Source organism: Lytechinus variegatus, chromosome 13 (genome assembly GCF_018143015.1).
Source record: "Lytechinus variegatus isolate NC3 chromosome 13, Lvar_3.0, whole genome shotgun sequence".
Lineage (NCBI taxonomy): Eukaryota > Metazoa > Echinodermata > Echinoidea > Temnopleuroida > Toxopneustidae > Lytechinus > Lytechinus variegatus.
This window is the reverse complement of record NC_054752.1, coordinates 29,037,848-29,064,610: the sequence shown is the minus strand read 5'-3', so window position 1 is coordinate 29,064,610 and position 26,763 is coordinate 29,037,848. Positions and strand designations below refer to the sequence as shown.

The 26,763-nt window shown below is 36.2% G+C and overlaps 1 protein-coding gene across 2 annotated transcripts in view; it reads right to left on the bottom strand.

Moving 5' to 3' along the window:
* Positions 1 to 4,818: 4,818 nt before the first annotated feature.
* LOC121426869 overlaps positions 4,819 to 26,763 on the bottom strand; it is a 35,020-nt gene continuing 13,075 nt past the window's right edge. Inside the window, exons 2-7 of one of the 2 annotated variants that reach the window (XM_041623272.1) lie at positions 12,287 to 12,475; positions 11,761 to 11,868; positions 11,145 to 11,405; positions 10,148 to 10,346; positions 9,109 to 9,251; positions 4,819 to 6,130 (exon numbers count right to left, since the gene is read on the bottom strand). In XM_041623272.1, the coding sequence (XP_041479206.1) occupies positions 5,826 to 6,130; positions 9,109 to 9,251; positions 10,148 to 10,346; positions 11,145 to 11,391 (894 nt within the window). In that variant the 5' untranslated portion in view covers positions 11,392 to 11,405; positions 11,761 to 11,868; positions 12,287 to 12,475 and the 3' untranslated portion in view covers positions 4,819 to 5,825. Of the gene's footprint in view, positions 6,131 to 9,108; positions 9,252 to 10,147; positions 10,347 to 11,144; positions 11,406 to 11,760; positions 11,869 to 12,286; positions 12,560 to 26,763 lie in introns of those variants that run through there. The other variant, XM_041623273.1, reaches the window with a different exon arrangement.

Genomic DNA, 26,763 nt, shown 5'->3' with positions numbered 1-26,763 from the left:
GCCACAACGCCCCACATAAAAAGTTAACATTGCGAGCATTTTTTGGTAATCATGAAAAACAGATTAACATTGTTAACAAGAGGCGTAACGATCAATAAAATTTTATTAACATTTATATTCTTTATCACCATTTTTTATCATATTCATCGTTTGGGATTATTATGATCATCATTAGTATTATTTATTTTATTACCAGCAGAAGCTCCTATTAAAAATGACATCCCATCCAATACAAATCCTATTATCTGGAGGTTACTCGCACCCGACCAACACACTTAATCCCCTGCATCTTTAAACCATTTGCTTCGGCAGCATTTGCTCAGAGAAAAATCGAAATTAAGCGTATGATCCGGGCGCCTATTCTTAAATTAATACATTATTTGGCCACAACACACACATGCATCATCGTTTGTTATTTTATCATTGCATAATATCCTGTTATCTTGCAAGAACAACACCAAAATGAATTAATTTCATTTTCGGAAATACAAACCTTATTTAATTTTCGGATTAACGAACCTTCGGATTAACGAACCTAATTTCGTTTTCGGATTAACGAACCTTCGGAATTAAGAACCTTATTTCGTTTTCGGAATAACGAACCTTCGGAATTACGAACCTCATTTCGTTTTCGGATCAACGAACCTTATTTCGTTTTCGGGTAAACGAACCTTCGGAATTACGAACCTCATTTCGTTTTCGAATTAACGAACCTTCGGAATTACGAACCTTCGGAATAACCGAACCTTCGGAATAACGAAGCTTCGGAAATACGAATGTATGCGGGATTATGGTATACCGCCTAATTTATGTAACCAAAACTCACAAATGTATTTCCAGGGTGGTTCATCGCCTCTTACAATTTTTGGTAACCAAGAAAGTGTGAGTGATTTCAATCTAGAATTTATGTCAATCATATCCAAACCCCATATTGGGATGGATTAATAATGCAAACTCTTCACTTTTACTCTTTTAGAATTCCATGAATATGAATGAATTATTTTATTAAGTTCTGTGGCGTGTGATACGTCGAAACAAAACCCCAAGAATCAGACCTAGTCTAGTTTATGTGTGCACAATAAGACTGACTGGTTCAATCTGCAATTTAATAACAGAATAAACAATACTGGTATAAGCTAAATTGACAACATGTCATGGCATATATATATATATATATATAAAATGTCTATAGATTTACAAACAGGCAAACAACGTTGACCGGCATTACAACTTAAATTATCCAACAAATTACCACTCATTCAATGAACAAGGTTATGATATAACCTTGTTCTCAGTTACATTTCCATGTGTGGCAAAATAATGGTGGCAATGTTTGGCTTAATTTCTCTTTTTATATGGGACAAATGTTTGATTTTCTTACACTGTCAGTTTTCATTACAGCTATTCATCATATAACTTGGCTCTTATGTAAATTTAATTCTTTAAATTATTTTTTTCTGAATCAAATATAGAGATTGAAAAATTGAAATTTTCTTGCCATATTACTTTCTACCAATAGAGGGCATACACAAAAATATGCCCAAAACTCAAGTTTTTGAGCGATCTGGTGAATACAAAAATTATTCCCAAGTTACTAATGAAAAATAAATTGTAATTGTATGGAAATCAGCAATTTTGGTCACAAAAGTGATATTTCAATGATTTTTCAAAGTGTGTGCTATGTACAGCATTGGCATACCATAGTCCTACCTGTAGATTCCCCACAGGCAGGATGGTTGCAGTGAACAAGTGCAAATTACCTTGACAAGTTTAAAGGTCATATCAAGTATAAGCATACTGTATACGTCATGTAGTACAGATCAATGCCCCTAAATTCATCCCTTTTGTACAGCAGTTTTCATAATAAAAGAAATCAATTACTACTTCAAATGCGTATCTGTTTACTTCTTTATGTTTACATGGCTTATGACAATGCAGACATCACGTGCCCGAAGGCGCCAAATTCAAGTTACATACACAACTACGTATAACGCCACGTACGCTTTCTATTACATAATGCATGCATGTACACGTATACGGCGTTTTCATAAGAACAAATTCACTCAGCTTACATAACTTTGACATATTAATTCGTAATATTTCAAACCATATTTCAGCATGCCACTCGGCTTATCTGATAATATAACTGATAAACTTAAAAAAACAACAACAACAATACTTACGTCATTGGGCTCGTATCACGAAATTAAAGAAATTTAACAACTAAACGGACAAGCGACACGCTTTCCATGACTGTACAAAAAAAAACAATACGCCCTCAATCGGTGAATTCAAATCTAATTAAAAATAAATTTACAAAATGAAACAAAGAGAGTCATCATAAATTAGAAAATTACTAAAATCTTTATCCTGTACAAGGCAAGTTCTTTGATATAATTTTGGGGCATGATGTAGCATGTGCTTATATACAAGTAACATTTTTATAATAACTATTTTCCCATAGTATGTCAGATTTCTCATCTTCCAAAGATTTATAATACGTTTAATTTTATCTATCTTTACAGACCAATTAAGGACATTAAAGTCATTGGTATTCTTGCATAATACAAGCCCAAGGTATTTAATTGGTTCATCAGACCATCCAAAATTGCATATACCATTTGTTTTATTATGATTTATATTAAGTGGCATAACTTTGGTTTTGTTTCAATTAAGTTTTAAGCCAGAATAATCCCCGAAATTAATAACATCTTGAATTGCGACATTTCTTACCTGGACGGAATTAACAAAAAGAGCGGTGTCGTCTGCTAGCTATGAGATCTTTAATTCTTTTGAAAAATGGTTCTTTGTGGAATGGAATCTTAATACCACCGACTTTCTTTCTGTGACGTCATTACCTTAACAACTAAAACAAATAACAAAGCCGATAGAGGTCATCCTTGTCTACACCCTTGTCTATCTTAAACTGTTTTAAAATCCAACCATTATTTATTACTTTGCCTCCAGCGTTTTTATATAATACTTCAACCCATTCGATAAATGAATCTTTAAAATTTAATATTGACAGGGTTTCGAAAAGAAAGCCATGTCTCACACGAACAAAATGTTGTTTGAAGTCTAAATACCAATCCTTGTTGTTCCAAAATTTTGCAATAATCAATAACATCTTGTAAAACCTTAAGTTATCTGAGGCTGAACGCCCCTTAATATACTCGTAACCTGTTTGATTAAACGAAACCATTTTATGAATTAATCGTTGTAGTCGTTGTGACAAAACTCTCGCCAAAATCTTATGACCAGTATTTAGTAATGAGATTGGCCTCAAATTGTCTAATAATCTACTATCCCCTACTTCTCAATGGCAGTGTGAGTATACCTTGTCTTTGACCTTCTGACAACCCCCTTGAGCGTGTCCTCCATTTAGACTGTCGATTAGCAAATCTTTTATGTCTGGCCAAAAACATTTATAAAACTCCGAACTCGATCCATCGCAACCAGGTGCCTTGTTATTTTGCATTGAAAGCAAAGCTTTATACACTCGTTTTCGGTTACTATTTCTTCACAACTTAGTGCATCCTTCTCCTCTAATTCTTTCAATTCAATATTTTTAAAGTATGATTTGATCCCGGATTTGATGTTCATATCGACATCGTTATAGCTACTTATGTACAATTTACTGAAATAATTATTAATAATCTTCAAAATCCCGTTTTCTTAGTAAATGTCTTACCGTTTTGTACCATACCGTTAATCTCTTTTTTTTCCATTCCATTTATGGTTTCTTTTTTTTCAAAAATTACTTGGACGACTTTTCGCCAGACTCCATCCATTTCTCCCTCGCTCTAATATAAGCACCTTTGCACTTTTATGTGTAACATTTATCTAATTCATTTCTGATTGTTTCTAACTTATCAATTTCTTTCTTGGTTGGATTTTTATCAGCCTTTTCACTCTGTTTATTGAGCTCATCTTGTAACTTTGTAAAATAACATTTTCTTTATCCATGTTTTGTCTCACCTGCACAGCAGAGTGAGACTATAGTCGCCGTTTTTCCGGCGGCGGCGTATCTGAAATGACAGCATATCTTTAGAAAGTTTATGGACCTAGTTCATGAAATTTAGACATAAGTTAATCAAGTATTACTGAACATCCAACCTGGGTTTCATGTCACATGACCAAGGTCACATGTCACTTAGGGTCAATGAACTTGGACCATGTTGGGGGAAATCAACATCCAAACCTTAACCTAAGCTTAAGTTTTTTGAAATGTCATCATAACTTAGGAAAATATATGAACCTAGGTCATGAAACTTGAACATAAGGTTAATCAAGTATCACTGAACATCCTGCATGAGTTTTACATCACATGACCAAGGTCAAAGGTCATTTAGGGTCAATGAACTTTGACCAAATTTGTGGGGTATCTGTTGAATTACCATCATAAATTTGAAAGTTTATGGATCTGATTCATGAAACTTGGGAATAATAGTAATCAAGTAACACTGATCATCCTGTGCGAGTTTCAGGTCACATCATTAAGGTGAAGGTCATTTAGGTCATTTAAAAAGTGTGACTTTATCAGATTACTTTGTTGGCGCATAAACATTCAATAATAAATAATAACAATTGTTATAAATTAATCTAAGAGCAACGGTCCTTCCATCATTTCTCGCATAGATGTTTACAATTTCTAGAGGTAATTTCTTTCTCAATAATATTGAAAACCCTTTGGAGTGGTTAGACCCATTACTAAAGAAACATGCACCATTCCATTGCGATGAAGTCTCGTGTTCTAGCTCTTTCGTCCAGTAAGTTTCTTGTAAACAAACCGTTAAAATATCTGTCTTTTTTTGCACGAAGCAACGATTTGCTTCTTTTCGTTTTATCCCACATTAAGGATATAGGATGAAGAGAAATCGAGTCATCATTCATTAATTTTGTTGATTTTGAAATGATTTCTTCCATTTCATGATCGACTTATACTTTTCCCTTTCATTCGTTATTCGCTTACAGCTTAGTGTTTTCCTTTGCACTCTACTTTTTTGCTTGTTATCTATCCTTTTAGTTTTCTTTTCGTATAATGTTTTTCCATGTTTTTGCCTGTCTGGAGCTGGAGTTTCCGGCGATAGTGGTGATTTCTCGTCGTCGCTTGAAGTCGAGCAGTGAATTCATCATCTCCATCATCATGTGTTGTACTGCGGTGAGAAGCGTATTATATTTTATATATTAGGCGTGGTGTTTCATTCTCTATAATGATACCTTGTGCCGAACTTTGTTGTGAAACGTTTTATCCTTTCCATATTTCTTGTTTTCTATTAAATTTTTATCCACCATTTATTTGACAATATATGTGCAAAGTAATTTAGAATGTAAAAATGGTATATTTATATATAATAATATAATACATAAAGATTGAAATATCAAAACCTTATAATCAAGGGCTGAAAAAGGGAGTATTAAACATCAACAGTTACATCAACAGTGTGATTTTAAATGGTGATTAATCAAGGCGATAATATAACACCAACAATATGTGATTAGGAAGGGCACTAACTACAACTTCAAGATAAATGAATTATAGGCCTACACAAAAAGGTTTGACTTTGTAATCTGATCTAGGTATAAAATTAGTATTGAGCACAGAATATTAAAAAAAATAAATTCTGGGTAATGATAATAATTATTTATAGTAATATAGAGTACTCTCCATCTTGATGAAATAATCAAAGCGATTCAAGGATTATAGGAAGAAATCCACAACAGATTAAAAACTTTGACGATGAACGTACTTAATAAAGATGCCTAAAACACTCTCATAGGAAAACAGGTATATTTTCATAAATTATTACACCGCCATGAGAACTTTAAACTGAAACCATTTCAGTTATGTAATGTATTCCTTGGAACGTAGACTGGAACCACTTCCACGGCAGAGCGGTTCCATTACTTGACTCGGCGATGTGACTCCGGAATCTACTCATCCAGAATCGAAACGACTCAAATTCGTAGGCTACAAGCCAGTCGTTCCATATTGTAAACACCATCAGCTTGAAGTTGGAAGTACGTTTCCACACCGTCTGAACCCGCTTGCCATCCAAATCTGCCATTAGGATATCTTGGGGATAGCCTTCCTCAGTTGAAAGATAGTCAGACCAAAATATCTTGCCAACTTGTAGTGAGATAGAGGCAAAAGAAAAACGAGTGGTTTTAGGATTATGTTCTAAATTCGGAGTTTAATGGCCGGCAAAACTTAAAACAAGTGGAATGCCTCTGGCCGTCTCACCTGCATCACGCGGTTCAATATAGCAGCAGTGCTCACTTTGAATACTACTCTAACTCGCACAAGATGTTCAGTGATACATGGTTACTCTTATTTCCCTTTTTTATGAACTAGACCAATAAACTTACAGAGATATGATGGTTATTCAACAAAAACCCCAACATGGCCAAAGTTCATTGACCTTACATGACCGTTGACCTTGATCATGTGACCTGAAACTCGAACAGGATGTTCAGTGATACTTGATTACTCTTATGTACAAGTTTCATGAATCAGATCCATAAACTTTCAAAGTTATGATGGTAATTCAACAGATACACCCAATTCGGCCAAAGTTCATTGACCTTTGACCTTGGTCATGTGACCTGAAACGCGCACAGGATGTTCAGTGATACTTGATTACTCTAATGTCCAAGTTTAATGAACTAGACCAATAAACTTTCAAAGTTATGATGGTAATTCAACAGATACCCCCAATTCGGCCAAAGTTCATTGACCCGAAATGACCTTTGACCTTAATCATGAGACCTGAAACTTGCACAAAATTTTCAGTGATGCTTGATTACTATTATGTCCAAGTTTCATGAATCAGATCCATAAACTTTCAAAGTTATGATGGGAATTCAACAGATATCCCCAATTCGGCCAAAGTTCATTGACCCTAAATGACCTTTGACCTTGGTCATGTGACGTGAAACTCATGCAGGATGTTCAATGATACTTGATTAACCTTATGTCCAAGTTTCATGAACTAGGTCCATATATTTTCTAAGTTATGATGACATTTCAAAAACTTAACCTCAGGTTAAGATTTCGATGTTGATTCCTCCAACATGGTCTAAGTTCATTGACCCTAAATGACCTTTGACCTTGGTCATGTGACATGAAACTCTGATAGGATGTTCAGTAATACTTGATTAACCTTATGGCCAAGTTTTATTAACTAGGTCCATATACTTTCTAAGTTATGACATCATTTCAAAAACTTAACCTCAGGTTAAGATTTGATGTTGACGCCGCCGCCGCCGCCGCCGCCGCCGTCGCCGCCGCCGTCGCCGTCGCCGTCGGAAAAGCGGCGCCTATAGTCTCACTTTGCTTCGCAGGTGAGACAAAAAGGTAGCCCCTGCACCCAAATTGCCCTTACACCTTCAGTTGTTGAAGCTTATCGGAGACCTCAGTGCACTTATTTTACAATTATACATTGAAAAGTTGGCATTTATATACATGTATTTTGACTATGGAAAGCGGTAGACGCCATAATTCGTTACAGGATATTCCAAACAAGCAGACACACACAAGCGTGTGAGTTGTCATATTTTATGATCAAAGTGTGTTCACCCAAAGGACTGTGCGTTTACACGTTGACGTCTTTCGCTTTCCATATAATTGTAGTCAGATAGAGGCAAAAGACAAAACGAATGGTTTTGGGATTATATTCTTCAAGGTCAAGTCAACCCCAGAAAAATGTTGATTTGAATAAATAGAGAAAAATCAAACTAGCATAATGCTGAAAACTTGATTAAAATCGGATGTAAAATAAGAAAGTTATGACATTTCAAAGTTTCGCTTATTTTTCACAAAACAGCTATATGCACAATTCAGTGGTAAGCAATCGAGAGAGTCGGTGATATCCATCACTCACTATTTATTTGTTTTTTTTTTTATTGTTTGAATTATACAATATTTTATTTTTTACCAATTTGACATCAAGGGCCAACTATTGCAATGGTAATGCCACATGTTCAGGGTGAAATAAAACTTTGATTTACAGGACAATGAGGAGAAAATTAGAATATTTCATATTTCATATAATACAATACAAAAGAAATAGTGAGTAATGTCATCAGTCCCCTCATTTGTATACCGACCAGGATGTGAAATTAAGCGAAACTTTGAATCCTTACTATAATTTGGCTAATCTTGTGTGTCCTTCCGTTTGTTTGACGCAGCTTTTTTCCGTGGTTTTCCACTCAATGGAGCTGGAATTTTTTCTAAACATGGTCAAATTGTTCACAGATTGTCATGAGGGGGTTGTTTGTGGTATTTTGGTCGCATTATTTAAAGTTTTTTTACAATTCGTAACTTGTTGGCATTCCTTTTCGCAGCCCTGAGTATAGCTTCGAAGTTCCCAGTCCCTTTTACCTCTCTAGGGTCAGCGAAATACAAAGCATTCATGCCATCATGCCGACTGTCGACCGGGTATGGTACGGTACGGTACGTACTTACTCATGCGCTGGCTGCATGCATATATGCATGTGTGCGCTCTGCTGAACGTAAACAATGTGTGAATAGGCAGTCTAGCTGTACATACAAGATTGTCACCCCCTCCCCTCCCCCACACACTTTGATAAAGAAAAATGACTCCTACCCCCTGTGCTGCCACGGGTAATTGCTGCTAGTTGTCATAACTTTCTTATTTTACATCCGATTTTGGTGAAATTTTCAGTGTTGCGCTTGTTAGATTTTTATCTTTTTATTCAAATGAACTTTTTGTTGCGGTTGACTTGTCCTTTAATCTAAGGTTTAATGGTCGTCTAACGTTAAAAAAAATGATTTTATACACAAAGTGCCCTTACACCTTCAGCTGTTGAACCTTATCTGAGACCCCAGTGCATTTATTTTACGATTACATATTGAAAGGTTGACTTTTATATATTTTGACTATGGAAAGCGGTAGACGCCATAGTTCGTTCCGGGAGTTCGTTACAGGATTTTCCAAACAAAGCAATTACTAGCGCGTGAGTTGTCATATTAATCAAAGTGTGCTAAACCTACGGACTTTGCGTTTATTGCAAAGGCCGATTTCAATATCAAATCTTTGTCAAACGACGTCCTACAGATTTGGCAAATTGAATCCTTGTACCTACTTTTATCTTCCACGACGAGACTGCATCTAGCTACTCCTGCTGGATATTTTTCCTCGGAAAATAAATGAACACGGCCAGCAGTGTTCATACAATCGTCTACGGTGCAGCTCATTATCCCTTTCGAATCTATCCAGAAAAGTAATCTGTAATGAAAGAATACAAGAGCCGGAATAGCGTTTTCTTTTTAAATCACTGAGATAAGCACGAGTATTCTTTCACTCCAATGACTGAATGTGAATTACAGGGCATGACTCCAGTGTTCCATCTTACAAAGACTTACGATTGATCCACTCAACCTTAAAGGTCGAGTCCACCTCAGAGAAATGTAGATTTTAATCAAAATAAAAAAAATCAGACAAGCATAATGCTGAAAATTTCATCAAAATTGGATGTAAAATAAGTTATGACATTTTAAAGTTTCGCTTACTTTTTCACAAAATAATTATATGCACAAATTAGTCACATGCAAATGAAAAAATCGATGATGTCCCTCACTCACTATGTCTTTTGTTTTTTATTGTTTGAATAATACAATATTTAATTTTTTACAGATTTGACAATAAGGACCAACTTGACTGAATCATAAAATGTTAAACAATGGTCATTCCACATGTTCAGTGAAAAATGAAACTTTGTTTCATATGACAATGAGGAGAAAATTAGAATATTTTATAGATTACGAAATGAATAGTTAAAAATGTCATAACTTTCTTGTTTTACATCCGACTTTGATGAAATTTTCAGTGCTATTCATGTTTCATTCTCCTCTTTTTTATTCAAATGAACTTTTTGATGGGATGGATTTGTCTTTCAACTTCATGGAAATCCAACTATGTCACATTTTTTCTCCTAGAAATTTGCACAATGTTCTTTAAAACCAAAGGGGAAGCACACCAATTTGTCACGACAACGATGGATGCACGAATATACATCATTACCTAGAAATCAAATGCATTTTAGATGTTGGCGTTGCTGGCTTTCCATAGTAAGGTTGTGGATGAATCGAAACAACGAAATAGAAATCGGAGATGGCGCATACCTACGGATGTGTGAAATGGCCATGACGAATGGACCAGGATGAATAGGAGTATCCTCTGGTGTAGGCCTAGTGTTGAGGATTCCATGGTAGATTGTCTCCTCATGTAGCATATCCGGAAGCTGGTGGCGCGTTATGAGACCGGAGTCGCTGTTACCCAGATATAACCAGGTAGAATTGTTGCCAAGCAATATACTCCTTCCTTTGACAAAAATAGAAACATAAAATATTCAGAATTCGCCAAGTGATATGGCGAAGTCAGTACAAGCAGTTGGGATAAAAATGGTAAGGAAAGTGCACATGCCCCGTGGGGGTGGGAGGGGTGTCAAAAATTATTCGACGAAAAAGTTCTCCCGAAATTGATTGGGGCCTCTTCCTTTCTTTTTTTTGTAGTTGTCAGATTTAGCCCCCCTTCTGGTAAACCCCTGCTTAAAGCCTTTTTAGTTGGTCGGTAGCCCCTTTCACCATCTGCTCTCTCTGCATCAATGGTGTTGCCGCCACTTGTTGCTCTTTTGCGAGACCGTGTCCACTCTGTCTCTGGGTAGCCCCTGTAACTTATCTTGTATTATGAATTTAGATGTCGCGTTCGCACCCTGAAGGAAAATGCCACTACTGGATTGTAGCGGGACCAGGGTTCAGTTTCATAAAGGACTTGCGACTGTGGTAACTTTGCCATTATGACAACTACCATGGTAACAGGGCTCAGCAGCCATTCAGAATCAAGGTTGCCGTGATAGCTGCCATAATGGCAAAGTTACGACAGTCATATGAAACAGGCCCCAGGACGGTCTCCCTTAGACTCACAGAAAGCAAGTTTGAATACGGTCCATTACAAAATGCAAAGACCACGACTAAAAATAAACATATAATTTCTGCGGTGGGTCTCCGCACTTTTTCCTCGGGATAATGGACCATGAGCATAATTTGAACAAAGAGCAAATCCAGCCTGTTGTAAGAAATTTCACATTGAAAAAAATGGTAGAAGGCCCCAAAAAATTACCTTTTCCGGGATACATTTCGGTGAAGTTGTTGAAACGCTCAAAGTGGCCAGAAGCCCTTGGTCGGCCACGGTAGAAGACATCATTCGCCGCAACGTAGACCAGATCATTCAGGCGATCGTAGACCGTGTAAAATTTGTATTGCACTATCATTGGATCGGGAGGAGCTATCAGTATCTCGTGTTCTAACTCAAATGTCGGCATCTTGAACAACAAGAGCTTTCCTTCATTGTCGAGAATCCCACCCATTTTCCCGTTTTTCTCTGCATTAACATAAATGATACAAGGGTTTTACTTCGTCTGTTTCTAATATTACCACGGGTATAAAGAGGAAAATGTTATCATAAAAAATAATGAATTCGATATAGAAATGCGAAACTTATGATGATTATCATGATAATGATAAGACTAGTAATCAACACTGAGCAGTGGCGTTATTAGCTATTATATTTGACGAGGTTAGCATGGTTAGTAAGCGAACCATTTTGTTAAGCCTTTTCTAATGAAAATTTTGTCATACCATCCAGAAAATAATATCATACTTTCATTTTTTCAACAAAAAAAGATGATGAAAAAGTTCAAGAACAAGAATTTGACGAGAAATATCTAATAACTTACGACACTCGTCACCGTAGTAACCGAAAGCACAGTCGCAATCGTATCCCTGGTTGTACGGATGTGCGTAGCACTCCTTGGCTTGACTGCAGGGATTTGATGAACATGGATCTGTTGGTTGGATTAACAAAAACAAAACAATACAAAAAAGCAAAGAAAAGCAAATACATACAATCTTTACAATATAAAACACACACGAAATGCTTTGGTTGCAGTGCCAAACTTTCGGAAGTATGGAAGGCCAATGAATACCCATCTCATGTAATGTGCTCGGGGAAGTGCAAATGACAGCCGCCCTCAATCATGCTTATCGTACGTATTCACCTTTCAACCAATCAGCGCACTCCTTTTTTAAAAAGTACTGTGGACACAATTAGTATACACTATGGCGTCATTGGTCCTTCCATACATGTCCATATCATAATAATTATTTTAGTCATAGAAAGCAAGAGGGCCTATATCAATCTCTTTTAAGGGATTGCCCTTGCCTCCTGCGTAATCTATATGATCATATTAGTCAAGTATATACCTTTGTCAGGAGCACAATAAACGATGGATGTGGTGGCGGTTCTTTCCTGGTTTCGTTTGAGGACAGAACTTGTATTGACAAGGGTTCCTTGAACCAGTACCCCATCCTCACGCCTTAAGTACCGGCAGCTTTGACACTCAGAGGTCCTAAGTGTCGACTTTAGCCGAGTCCCTCCGATAGTCGTGGAAGCTTGAAAAAGATAGGTAACAATGGCGGAATAGATAATCACAAAAAGGATACACTTGAAAGAACAATAAAATTAAAAAATCTCTTACTGAGGATTGTGGTCTCCATGCTATCGGTCTGTAACCTCCTGAAATCATTAGGGAGCAACCTTTCCAGAAAAATTACTTATGTTCATACATTTGGAATAGGACAGTTGAGAGATCACTGAAAATCATCTGGTATGCTGCCAAAGATCTCTGGAAGACTGTCAGAGAGACCACTGAAAGAACTTTGAAAGACCAAGACAATACCCCCTTGATCCGAGACGGTAAACTCTGAATTACATTTCTTGTCTAGCGGAGATTGTACACTAGTCCTATACAGCGATCTTTCAATAGAAATCTAATGGTCTTTTATGGAACATGATTTTTCGAAAATCTTTTTTTTTCAGACTTTCCCTTGTCTTTCAATGACTTTTAAGGATCTCTCGGCAGTCTGTTAGTGATTTCGACAAAAAAATTGAGAGATTGTCGAAAGATCGTGGAAAGACTAACAGGGCAATTCAATGCTTTTTTTATCTCTGTTTTTTTCTCTTATAGCTCTATTTTTCATTTCTATTTTAAAAGATAATCGAGTCAAGTTAAGCCTTGGTCCTAGCAATTGGTCCACTTCTGGTACTACTGGAGGATCACAATCGATCAAGAATATGCTCCTTTAATTTCATGTAAATGAGATGACAAATGTTGTCCGAAATGTCCAGCCTCGACAACAAAACACTGAACATGTTGAATCGGCCAAGAAGTCCTTTGGAAGCTCACCATTGTGATCGAGAGTGCTTAAAGACCACTGAAAAAACATTTTCCTGAAAACCCGCTGAGCGACTGTTTTTTTTAACTGTCTGCAAGCCTATGGAGAATTATATGAGTTAAAGAGTAATATAGCGTTACAAGACCTATACCCCTATTTTTCTTTTCCGTTCGTCTCTCCTCATTTTCTTCCTCTTTTCCCCCTCTTACATGTCACATTTCCTTCTTTTTCAATACTTCAAAATCATAGGGTAGTTTGCCCCCCTTATAGCAGCACGTTGAGCATAATCAAAGTCAAACGAAACATTGATCATACTTACCCGTCACAATGACCACCGTGACGAAATATAAGTGTTCCAATCCCAGAAGACCAGCAAACATAACTGCAGTTGATTGGTAGGCCTACTTCAGTGAACTTTGAGTAAAGTAATGCGTTCCGTCTTAACTGGCTAATCTAATTCTTATAGATTTTGCGCTTGATGCTAACACCGCAAGTGTTGAGTGCGATTCATCCCAAACTTCAAAATAGCATTTGACTATAAGCAAGTCCGTAGTTCCTTTCTGCGCATGATCAAAAGATTCTACGCATGATCAAAGGAAGGTCATTGTACTCAAGTGACATGGTGCTTTAAAATCTAATGAGATAAGCACCAACTTTGATGTCTTGATTATTCATATATTCTTTTGAATAGTGGTATTCATTTACTTCCACACAAAACAACAATGCGTCCATGAACGACTGGTATTTCACAGTTTGCCTAGCACACTGTGCAACATGCTATGATATGCATTCAAAGTAGGAATGCAACAAATACCTTCATAAAGTGTTCGTTGGTGTGCTATTCTAGTCACCTGGGCTTTTCAATTTCTTCATCCTGCTATGTAAGGCAAGCTTACGCTATATCTTACTTTGAAATCTGACTATCATAATGAAAGAAATGAAAGGTCATTTGACCAAAATTGTCCATGAAGTAACTACGAACTGGTCTATTACACTGGCCACTAAGAAGAATGGTCAAACTCTTTAAACTATATAACTCAGGGCAGAAATTTTGTCACCGCCCATAAAAGCTTACAATTGATTTGGAACAACAGTTCTAATTGGTCAGCATTTTGAACACGATACGCTTGCGATAAAAAATATTGACCGGCCACTAGGACGTCACTAAATGGGAGTTGTGCTCAAGTATAGGAAATAAAAGAGATAAGATAGGGAGAAGAAAAAAAGAAGAAAAGGTAGAGTATGAGAAATGAAGAGGTGGGCCGCGAAACACTATAACACCCCTCTTATTAACTTGGAAGAAAAAAGCACTAGCGAAAGGTCGTCTCACCCCCTCTCCCTCTTGAAATATCCCGGTGTTGCCCCCGACGGACAATGCCGGATTCAATGGTTACTACTTACGTGTTCCGAGGCCTATATCACGTTTTCCTGATTTAATAGCTGTAAGAACCTTGGCTCCGCGTAGATTAAATTTGAAGATTGAAATCAGACTCGCTATAGATTATTAATAATCATTTGTAATATGATGACGTCTTCTTATCAACAATGCCTTGACGTTTACGAGTAACAAGGCAAGTTTAACGAAGTAAAGGCCTGGTCACACCGCCCGAGCGTTGTTGGAGCGATAGGAAGAGAGGGTCGAATTTCGCTCGCAAAATTGGGGGAAAAAAAAAATCGAAAACAAAATAAAAACAATCGAAATCCAAAATGGTGAACGGGAGCAAGCGTGACCATGCCTTTAAGGCATGGTCACACCGCCCGAGCGTTGTTGGAGCGGTCGTGGAGCGGAGAGAAAAAAAAATCATCACCGCTCGCTGCCGTTCACTCTTTTCGATTTCGATTTTTTTTCTCGATTTTTTCCCCAATTTTGTGAGTGAAATTCGACCCTCTCCCCCTACCGCTCCACGACCGTTCCAACAACGCTCGGGCGGTGTGACCAGGCCTTTAGACTAAATAATAATAATGATAATGATAATAATCATAAAATAAGAACGTTTTATTTACCCAGGGTGGGCACTTCAGTTAGGAAACTGCTTTTCCAGCCGGCCCTGCTTAACATAATATGTTATGTTATTATAACCCTTCTCCAATCTAAACGTTGAGCGCCTAGCAAGAAGGCAGGAGGTTCCATTTTTTTCGTAAGTCTTTGGTATGACTCGGCCAGGGATCGAGCCCACGACCATCCGTTCATGAGGCGGACGCTCTACCACTGAGCCACCATGCCCGGTTCAAATAGATGGATACTTATACAATCAAAAGAGCCCTTATCTTTTAATGATAAACTTTGCGGGACTATTGCCCCCTCCCATTATAAAAGTATATCTTTTATAATGAAATCAGTATGATTACATTTTTGTTATAAAGATACTGAATATTGAAATTCCCGTACCCGTTTGAAAAAGATAACCCTTCGTACAAATCGACTTAGACCAAGTCATCATTTTAAAAGAATAACAAAATACCATTTTTAGCTCGCTCGCTTCATTTATTCACTAATTTGTCAATTAGTTAGCTATACATCCAAATGAAAATTCAGCACTTCACATTTCTTCGTCATCTTTCATTCTCTGTTCTTGATTTCGTTTTATCATAAAGCACCAAGGGACTTCATTGTAATTTTTCAGAACTTATTCATTAAACTTAAGTTAGAACCGTAAATACACAAATGGCAACACCTTTTTGGGGGTAAAAGATACCTCTTTTGTTCATGTTCTCCCCTTAACGTTTTTGTTTCCACCTAAAGTTGTAACTTTGCACATTTTATGCTGGTGCAATTCGTATTGTAGCTTTGTAACTATAAAAATAAAAATACATGTAGACTGTAAAAAAAACAAAAAAAAAAAACCGCCGGTGTTAATTTAACACCAGTCTGGTATCTACATCGGTCCACACCAGTGTTGAAACCGCATACATTCGTAATTCCGAAGCTTCGTAATTCCGAAGGTTCGGTTATTCCGAAGGTTCGTATTTCCGAAGGTTCGTAATTCCGAAGGTTCGTCAATCCGAAAACGAAATAAGGTTCGTAATTCCGAAGGTTCGTTAATCCGAAAACGAAATAAGGTTCGTAATTCCGAAGGTTCGTTAATCCGAAAACAAAATAGGGTTCGTAATTCCGAAGGTTCGTTAATCCGAAAACGAAATAAGGTTCGTAATTCCGAAGGTTCGTTAATCCGAAAACGAAATAAGGTTCGTTAATCCGAAAACGAAATAAGGTTCGTTAATCCGAAAACGAAATAAGGTTCGTTAATCCGAAAATTAAATAAGGTTCGTATTTCCGAAAATGAAAATAATTCATTTTGGTAACAAAAACGATGTTGTCATTACAAGATTACACGATATTATGCAATGATAGTAATAACGATCGATGATGTGTGTTGGGGCCAAAGCATGTATTTCATTAAGAATGGCGCCCTGATCAAGCATAGGCTAATTTCGATTTTATCTGAGCAATTGCTGCCTATAAGCAAATGGTTTAATTAAAGATGCAGGGGATCAAGTGTGTTGGAAGCGTGCGAGCAACCTCTAGATAATAGGATTTGTATTGGAGGGGATGTCATTTTTAATAACAGCTTCTGCTGGTAATAAAAATAAAAATAATACTAATAATGATCCTTGTGAGATGTTGAAAGCGCGAATCGCAAGCTGAAACTAGTAGACATTTCATGTAACAAGACGTGAAGTGAGCATTCGGAGCATTTTTTGAAATCGTGAGAAAGATGTGTATCTTTCTAAAGAATTAATGCGAGGGCGAGTTGTAATTTGTTTATATACTGACCTGGGGCCCGTTGCATGAAACTTTTTACCTGAGAAAACTCAGGTTGTTTTTACAGGAGTTTTTGCCCTGTGCTAAAGTAATTGGCGGAAATCAGACTAACCTTAGTTTTCAGTTTTTACCGGAGTTTTCTCAGGTAAAAAGTTTTATGCAACAGGCTTCAGAAAGTAATCTTTTAAGGACTGTATTTAGTGACTCATGAATAGAATATATATCTCACGAACTAAATAATGAGAGCGCGAACCGCAAGCTTAAAATTTGTGATATTCCAACCTGAAAACTGGACATTTCATACTTCTTTTTTGTAACCAGGAATAGAATGAGTTCCTCAATAAACAATACTTGATGCGAGCGAGAAACGTGAGCCAAATTTTTCCGATTTTCCAACCTGAAAACTGGACATTCTATAGCATTCTTGTAAAAAAAATAATAATAGCTGGGAGAATAGTTTTCAGAACTGAAGTGGCTTCCCTGGGTAAATGATATCTTTATCAATATCATCATTCTAGGCCCACATGAAATTTCCAAAAGATTGAGCACGTGATTCGCTCGCAACATCTCACAAGGATGCCCTTTTCACAGTATTGACCAAAAAGGTGAATTTTACATCTTCAGATTTGACTTTTTCCCCCAAACCGCTTGCTCTCTACGCTCGCAGAAATGAAACGTAAATATATAACTTTAGCAGGTTTAGTGATCACTTAAAAAATTGTGCTCAATTTAGTTACTACAAAAACACACAACCTCTTTACACAGATGATAATCTAATGGTGAAAATATCCGTTTGCACCAAATTGCCCCTATTGGCCCCTTTTTTTTACTTTGCCCCCCCAAAAAAAAAATACGTTCCGCCGCCATTGGCTAAAACACGATCGTCTTCATGGCTAACTGCAAAAAGTTCTTAAAATGTCCCCTTTAGCATGTTTAGATCAGATCAGAGCTTATATATTTAAAAATTCTGTTCGCGCTTCTTGCTAGCAGTTATTATCTAAATTTAGTTACATAGGCATCTCGCTTTGAAGATCACAAACATATTGCCCATCATATTAACAAAAATATAGCTCGCGCTCGCATTATTTAAAAAGGGTTTATCATGTTATTACATATTTACTTTATTTTATAAGGATAAAGCTAATTATTGACTGTTAGGACTACCCTTTCAAAGAAACAAACAAAAATCAACTTTAAACTGCCGATCAAGGAAAATATGGCAAAAAAAAAATTCCCCCCCCCCCTCTATTTGACGAAAGTTGGATCCGCCGGGAGGGAGGCAGGGGGCATCAAAAATGGAATAAAAAACAGGGGAATTAATATTTTCCAAAATGGGAAAGTTCCTTTTTCAAAAACAAATATGCCGTTTTTCATGTTTTTTTCGAAATAAAATACTCTTTTTAAAGTATACAAGTTAAGTTAAGTTTTCAGGCTGGAATATTGAAAAATTTCAGCTTGCGCTTCGCACTCTCATTCGATTGGTGAAATATGCATCCTTAAGAGGTCACTAAATGCTTTCTTTAACAGGTTCCTTTTCTGGTCAGTATGTTTAAGCTCGCGTTTTGCGCTCGTGTTAATTCTTTAGTTAGATGCACATCTTTTTAATGACAGCAGAAATCTGCTCGGATTTTTAAAAACTAATTTTCATTTTTTATTGAAATAACCTAAAGTAGCTTGTGATTCACGCTCGCAACACCTCGCAATAATGCCATTTTAAGAATAACTGACCACAAAAAACGTTATACAACTTCACCTTTGAATTTGTTTTACCAAGCCGCTCGCTCATTATACTCTCTCCCGAAAAATAAAGCCTAAATATACATTTTGCCATAATAAGAAGTCACTTCAAAAAAGTTATTCTCTACTTAATCACTATCAAACAGACTATGACTTCAAGCAGATGATAATCTTAAGGTGAAAATATCACCACAGTCCCAATTTTGACGTATGAGTTTCATTTTTTGGCTTTACCCCCAACGAAAATTCGTTCGGCCGCCCTTGCCTTCCCATCCTCATATGATAATTGAACGGCAACAGTGTCCCCCGCCCCCCTCCCCTTGCCTCTGCTTTCCCGGTTTTCATTTTTCGGATTAACGAACCTTATTTTGTTTTCGGATTAACGAACCTTATTTTGTTTTCGGATTAACGAACCTTATTTCGTTTTCGGATTAACGAACCTTCAGAAAAACGAACCTTATTTTGTTTTCGGATTAACGAACCTTATTTCGTTTTCGGATTAACGAACCTTCGGAAAAACGAACCTTATTTCGTTTTCGGATTAACGAACCTTCGGAATAACGAACCTTTTTCGTTTTCGGATTAACGAACCTTCGGAACAACGAACCTTATTTCGTTTTCGGATTAACGAACCTTCGGAACAACGAACCTTATTTCGTTTTCGGATTATCGAACCTTCGGAATAACGAATCGTCGGAATTACGCCACAAATGTTCGGATTAACGAACCCTTTTTCGTTTTCGGATTAACGAACATCGAGGTATAGGCAATTTACGTGTTTCGGAATTACGAACCTTCGGAATAAAGAACCTTCGGAATTACGAAGCTTCGGAAATACGAAGTGTAACCGTTGAAACACCGGTTTGGTGTTAGGCTAACAACAGTCTGGCATTTAAAGGTCAAGTCCACCTCAGAAATATGTTGGTTTGAATCAATAGAGAAAGATCAGACAAGCACAATGCTGAAAATTTCATCAAAATTGGATGTAAAATAAAAAAGTTATGACATTTCAAAGTTTCGCTTATTTTCAACAAAATAGTTATGTGAACGAGCCAGTTACACCCAAATGAGAGAGTTGATGATGTCACTCACTCACTATTTCTTTTGCTTTTATTGTTTGAATTATAAAATATTTCAATTTTTATGAATTTGACGATTAGGACCTCCTTGCCTGAAGCACAAAATGATAAAATAATGGAATTCCACATGTTCAGGGAGGAATGAAACTTCATTTCACATGACAATGACGAAAAAATAACAATATTTCATATTTCATATAATAAAATACAAAAGAAATAGTGAGTGAGTGATGTCATCAACTCTCTCATTTCGATGTAACAGGCTCGTTCATATAACTATTTTGTTGAAAATAAGTGAAACTTTAAAATGCCATAACTTTCTTATTTTACATCCGATTTTGATAAAATTTTCATTGTTATGCTTGTTGAATTTTTCTCTTTATTCAAATCAAGTTTTTGTTGGGGTGGACTTGTCCTTTAAGTACAAACAATTAGTGTTATCGTTTTGATTGTTAAAGGATAAGTCCACCCTAACAAAAAGTTGATTTGATTAAAAAGAGAAAAATCCAACAAGCATAACACTGAAAATTCCATCAAAATCGGATGTAAAATAAGAAAGTTATGACATTTTAAAGCTTCGCTTAATTTCACAAAAAAGTCATATGCATATCCTGGTCGGTATGCAAATGAGAAGACTGATGACATCATTCACTCACTATTTTTTGTATCTTATTATATATATGAAAGATTCTAACTTTCTCCTCATTGTCAAATGAAACAACGATTAATCCCTCCCTGAACATGTGTAATTAGCATTGTGTAATACGGTTCAGTCAAGTTGGTCCTTATTTTCAAATATGTCAAATATGAAATATTGTATGATTCAAACAATAAAAAAAAAGAAAAGGTAAGGGAGGGACATCATTGCCCGTCTCATTTGCATGTCACTGAGCTGTGCATATCATTGTTTGTGAAAAATAAGCGAAACTTTAAAATAACTTTCATAACTTTCTTTTTTTACATCCGATCTGATGAAATTTTCAGGCTTATGCTAGTTTGATTTTTCTCTTTTTATTCAAGCCAACATTTTTCTGGGGTGGACTTCACCTTTAACTGGTGTTGTTTCGACGCTTCTATGTAGACCGATATAGATACCAAGATGGTATTAAGTTAACACCGGCGTTTTTGCAGTGCAGATAAAGCCATTAAGGTGATCTTCGGAAGACGCTATTCTGACACAGATAGCTCCATGGTTGAATCGCTAGTGAATCGTTCTGTCACGCTCTGGCTTGGATACCATTATAAAACGTGACCGTTATTGAATTATTTTGTGGTTTTCATCACGGTTTCAATCTTATGCTTGAAGGGAAAAGGAGGAGGGGGAGGGAAGGGGGGGGGGGGGTGGAGGTGGGTTAAAGCTAGTTAGCTTGAACGAAAAAAGCAAAGAATATGATCAATTAAGATTGAGACGAATAATTGAACCAACAATGGGAGAGTTACCAGCAAATCAATGAAGATCTTTGCACTCGCAATGAGAACAAGAATTATTATGTCACACATAACTTTCTTCTTCGTACATCATGTACACTGACAATATACTCCGAGTATACATTTTTGCTCGTTCTTACGTGCATGAGTACAAAACTTTTTGTCTATGATATATTTTATGATTGATCAAATCAACCACTACTATGGAAAGCCAGCAACGTCAACATCTAAAATCCACGTTTCTTCAAAATATATTCTAGATTTTCTGTCTTTTCATATATTCATTGTTTTCTTGAAATTTCCGTGTGCTTCGCTATGTTTACAAAGGACAATGTGCACATTTCCTGTAAATAAAATGACACTGATGTATTTCCATACAGATGAGGTTGAGTTGATTAATCTTAACTCTTTGTAAGACGGGACCAGGATGCACTGCAAAAACTCTGGTGTTGATTTAACACCAGCCCGGAATCTATGTATGTCTACACCAGAGAAGTGTTAAAAAACACCAGTCTCGTTTTGGTCTAACACCAGATAGGTGTTTGTACAGCATCAATTAGTATCAAAACAGCATCGGTTTGATTTCAAACTGGTGTTGTTTCAATACTTCTCTGGTGTTGAATCAACGGCGGAGTTTTTGCAGTGTGTACGGCACGTACGGATTGACTTTAAATTGGCAAATTCAATAAAATATGTACAAAATTAATGAAGACGCTATTCAAGTGTGGCATCATATTCATCTCTGTCGCATCGCAACTGGGAGGAAGTCTGTATTTTTGATCTTAACATTCAAATGCCTCTATAAGTATACTTTATTTTATTTTCTGACTTCTCTGATTCCATTTCCTTTATATTCTCATGTAGATTTGCTTTGCTCTATTTCTTCTGCCCTTATCTTCTCTATTTTCTCTTCTGTCCATTTCATCTCTTGCCTTTTTTTTATTCTCAAACAGTTTGGGCAATATATATTTTAACGATTATGATTGTTGTCAAATGTGTAATATGTACTACACTGCAAAAACTCCGGTGTTGATTTAACACCAGCCTGGAATCTATATATATATCCACACCAGAGAAGTGTTAAACATCACCGGTTTTGGTATTAGTCTAACACCAGATAGGTGTTTATACAACAATTTGTATTAAAACAGCATCGGTTTGATTCCAAACTGGTGTTGTTCCAATACTTCTCTGGTCTGGACATATTTAGATTCCGAGCTAGTGTTAAATCAACACAGGGGTTTTTGCAGTGTAGTATGTCAACACATGTGTGTATTCACTTATATATAACAATTAGATAATTACAAACGTAACAATTAGATAATTACAAACAAGCGTTACTATGTATGTTTCTGTGAAGGGCGCGCATCCTCAGCCAGTCATCATAACAACATCTGTCTGAGGATGCGCTCTCTGATTGATACCACACATTGTATATACTCCTGAAGAAGACGGAGGTCCGTCGAAAATTCGAGTAAATAAAAACTATATTGGCATTGAAAGCATTACCTTTTATCTTCAGCATATTTTGTTACTTGTCTATCAGTGTTGTAGTGCCTTGATGCTCGGCCTTGGCCTTAAGGCGCCTTAAGGCCTATTTTTTCAAAGCCTTGGCCTTGAACATTCAAGCCTTGGCCTTGAGAGGGCCTTGGCCTTGAGGATTTTGAGCCTTGAAATTTCAAGGCATTTTCAAGGCATTTTCAAGGCTTTTCAAGGCATTTTGTATTTTGTACTTTTATTTGTTTTATATAAGTAATTGTAAATGTTTCATTTGTTCTGTATATCTAATGACACTAAATACTACCAGTCAGCAGTAGCAGCAGCAGAGCAGTAAGTGTACTTAGCAGTGCCATCAATTGCAATTATCATCACATAATTATGTAACAAAGAGAAGTGATGAAAATTAATATTATTTATTGGTAATATGATGTAATCATGACTAATAAGGATAATGACAATATCAATAATAATGATAATGATTATGATTAGGATTATAGTCAGTGACGTAACTACAGGGGGGCATGGGGGCACGTGCCCCCCCCATCGGCTGACTAAAAAAAAGGAGGAAAAGAGGGAGAAAGGAAGAGAAACGTAGTGGGAAAGAAGACATTAATGTTCATTATAATGTTATAATTATGTTATGTTACATTATACATTAGAAACATTTTTTTCATATAAATGAAACATAATTTGCTCAGGGCATAATTATGTCTTCATTGTTTCTGGTGCTCCCATTGTCTGTTTACCGAGATATATAATCCTTTTATACTAAAACCTCCCGTTTTCAAGTCAATATACACCAAACTACCAAATATATTTCCTCGCACTTCGAGTTATTCTTTTACATGTACAATAGTATGCTTCTTTTTCATGAATACTTTAAGTGATTGTCCCATTTTAAGTTCTTAATATAAAACATTTCCTCTCCGTGCTTACGTTCGCAGTAGTGGATTGGTGAAAGATGTCTGCTCTCCATCAATTCCTAGAATGACTCCTTAAAATGTCCCTTTTTCTGTTTCCTGATCTGAATATCAAAAATTTTCAGCTCGCGCTCGCATCATTTGGTTAGTGAACTACGTAAGGTCTTCTTGAATTCCTACAAACAAGTCTTAAAATGCCCCTCTTCTGGTCTGAATTTCCTAAATTTTCAGCTCGCGCTTCGCGCTCGAAAGATTTGATTAGTAAGATGGGTATGTTAATCATGATTACAAGTGCTTTATGTGCATGTTTAGATGTGATTCTAACAAAATCAGCAAGCGCTTATTGGCACTCCCATTAGATGACTATGGTGAGATGTGTATAATCTTAATAGATAAAAGATTCCTAAAATATAGTCCTTAAAATCTTCCTGTTTGGGGTCAATATTTACAAAAATTTCAGTTCGCGCTTCGCCCTCGCATTATTTAGCGAGACAGGTACGTATTATGATTACAAAAGATTGATTGTAATGTCCCTTTTTAGGTTTGAATATCAAAAATTTTAAGCTCGCGCTTCGCGCTCGCATTATTTGACTAGTGAGATACATGTCCGTTTATTGGCACTGTCCTTATAAAAATATCTCTATTACGTCAGAGTACCTGGCAACTGGGCGCGCTTCGCGCGCTCACTAGGCAATTCCAAGTTTTTGCTGGTGCCCCCTGTTACACCCACAAATGTAATAACGCCCACAAATGTAATAACGCCCACAAATGTAATAACACTTTACCCACAAATGTAATAACGCCCACAAATGTAATAACACTTTACCCACAAATGTAATAATTTTTGATCGCCCACAAATGTAACAATGACTTTACCCACAAATGTAATAAATTTGAAGGGATTTTGGCGAATCCGTTCTAAACTGAAATCCTATAGAAATGCGTTCATATAGCACAAAAGTGCAAAGTCTTTTTTCAGACCGGGTTAATAAAACATCAAACTACAAGTCCAAAGTCTTTCTTCCAGACCCGCTTGTTTCAAAAATTGTGATATAAGTCCAAAGTCTTTTTTTTCCAGACCCGGTTGTTTAAAAAATTATGATATAAATCCAAAGTCTTTTTTCCAGACCCGGTTGTTTCAAGAATTTTAATAAGTCCAAAGTCTTTTTCCTGACCCAGTTATTTCAAAATTTATTATATAAGTCCAAACTAATATACGATAATGATATTCATGTGGAAAAAATGGGAATCAAGCTTAGTCTTTTCTCCAGACCCAGTTAATTAAAACTGGTGGAATTAATGTCTTTGTTGTTGTTTCAACTTATACGGTGTATATTGTGAATATTGTGAATATATGCACTAAGAGTAAATTGAGAATCAAGCGTAGTCTTTTCTCCAGACCCGGTTACCTGTTATTTAAACATTATGAATAACAGTCTAAAAACAGTATAAAGACCCCATAATCTTATTAATTCTGGATATATAGCGTAGTCTTTCAGCCCGACCATTTTTTTCTTAAAAAAACGCTAATGGTAAGAATTAGAAAAAATCAAAGTTTAAGACCAAACAAACCTTCAACCTAAGAACCTGTTTTAAAAGAGTTTTAGAGTGTTGTCTTTATTCCAGACCTAAAACAGTTACGAAAAAAATCTTGTAACATAAGACCTTATATTCTTGTTCTCGTGGAATAACACGAGTTTTAAAACATACTCTTTCCTCCAGACCCGGCTATTAAAAAAAAGTAACTGAAAAACTTCGAATCTAAGACCAAATTTCCAAAGTTTCACCCAGTAAAAATATGCCTTTTTTTAAATAATACTACTACCCCTACAAAACATTGTAATAACGCGTGGGTAAAGCAGACATCCTTTCTCCAGACTTGGTTACTATTTGAAAAATAAAATAGTTTTTACAAATATTCTAAAACGAATACCCAATATCTAATTACTGTGGAACAACATGAAGACCGTTTGTCGAAGATCGACTTTCCTCCAGACACAATTATTTCAGGAATAAAAAAACAATAAAACTCAACCCCCAACAACGAATCTAAGAACCAACAATCCTCCAAGTTAAGACCATGCATGTAGAAAAGCACACGTTTAGAGCATTGTCTTTATTCCAGACCCGGTGATTTAAAAATAACTTAAACAATCCTAAAAAAAAGACTCATGTTCTTATTCTTGTGGAATAACACGAGTATTATGCTTAGTCTTTCGTCTGGACCCGGTTATTTAAAGATAAAGAAATATTGAAAAAAATGACAGCTGAGACCAATCTACAAAATTAAACCCACTTAAAATGCTTGGGCTTAGAGTGTTGTCTTTACCCCTCACCGACGTATATCATAACTATAACTAACGACCGGGTCTGAAAAAAAGACTTTGGACTTGCATTATAAGTTTTTAATTAACCGGGTCTGGAAAAAAGACTTTGGACGTATATTATAATTTTGAAACAACCGGGTCTGGTAAAAAAGACTTTGGACGTATATTATAATTTTGAAAAACCGGGTATGGAAAAAGACTTGGACTTGTACTGTAATATTTCATTAACCGGGTCTGAAAAAAGACTTTGAACTTGTGTGCTATATGAACGCATTACTATAGGATATTAGTTTAGAACGAATTCGCCAAAAATCACTTACATTTGTAGGTAAAGTCATTACTACATTTGTGGGTACAGTGCATTATTACATTTGTGGGTAAAGTGTTATTACATTTGTGGGCGTTATTACATTTGTGGGTAAAGTGTTATTACATTTGTGGGCGATCAAAAATTATTACATTTGTGGGTAAAGTGTTATTACATTTGTGGGCGTTATTACATTTGTGGGTAAAGTGTTATTACATTTGTGGGCGTTATTACATTTGTGGGCGATTATTACATTTGTGGGTGTAACACCCCCCCCATGCCGTGACCCACGGTACGCCACTGATTATAGTGATTTTATGACGGGAATAATTCTGACAGATCTGACTGCAATTTTGACAACAATTTTCATACTTTAAAAATAGCTTACTCTAAAGAATGATAACAAGGTTGATTTCTATTCCATTAGGTTTTCTTTGACAAACA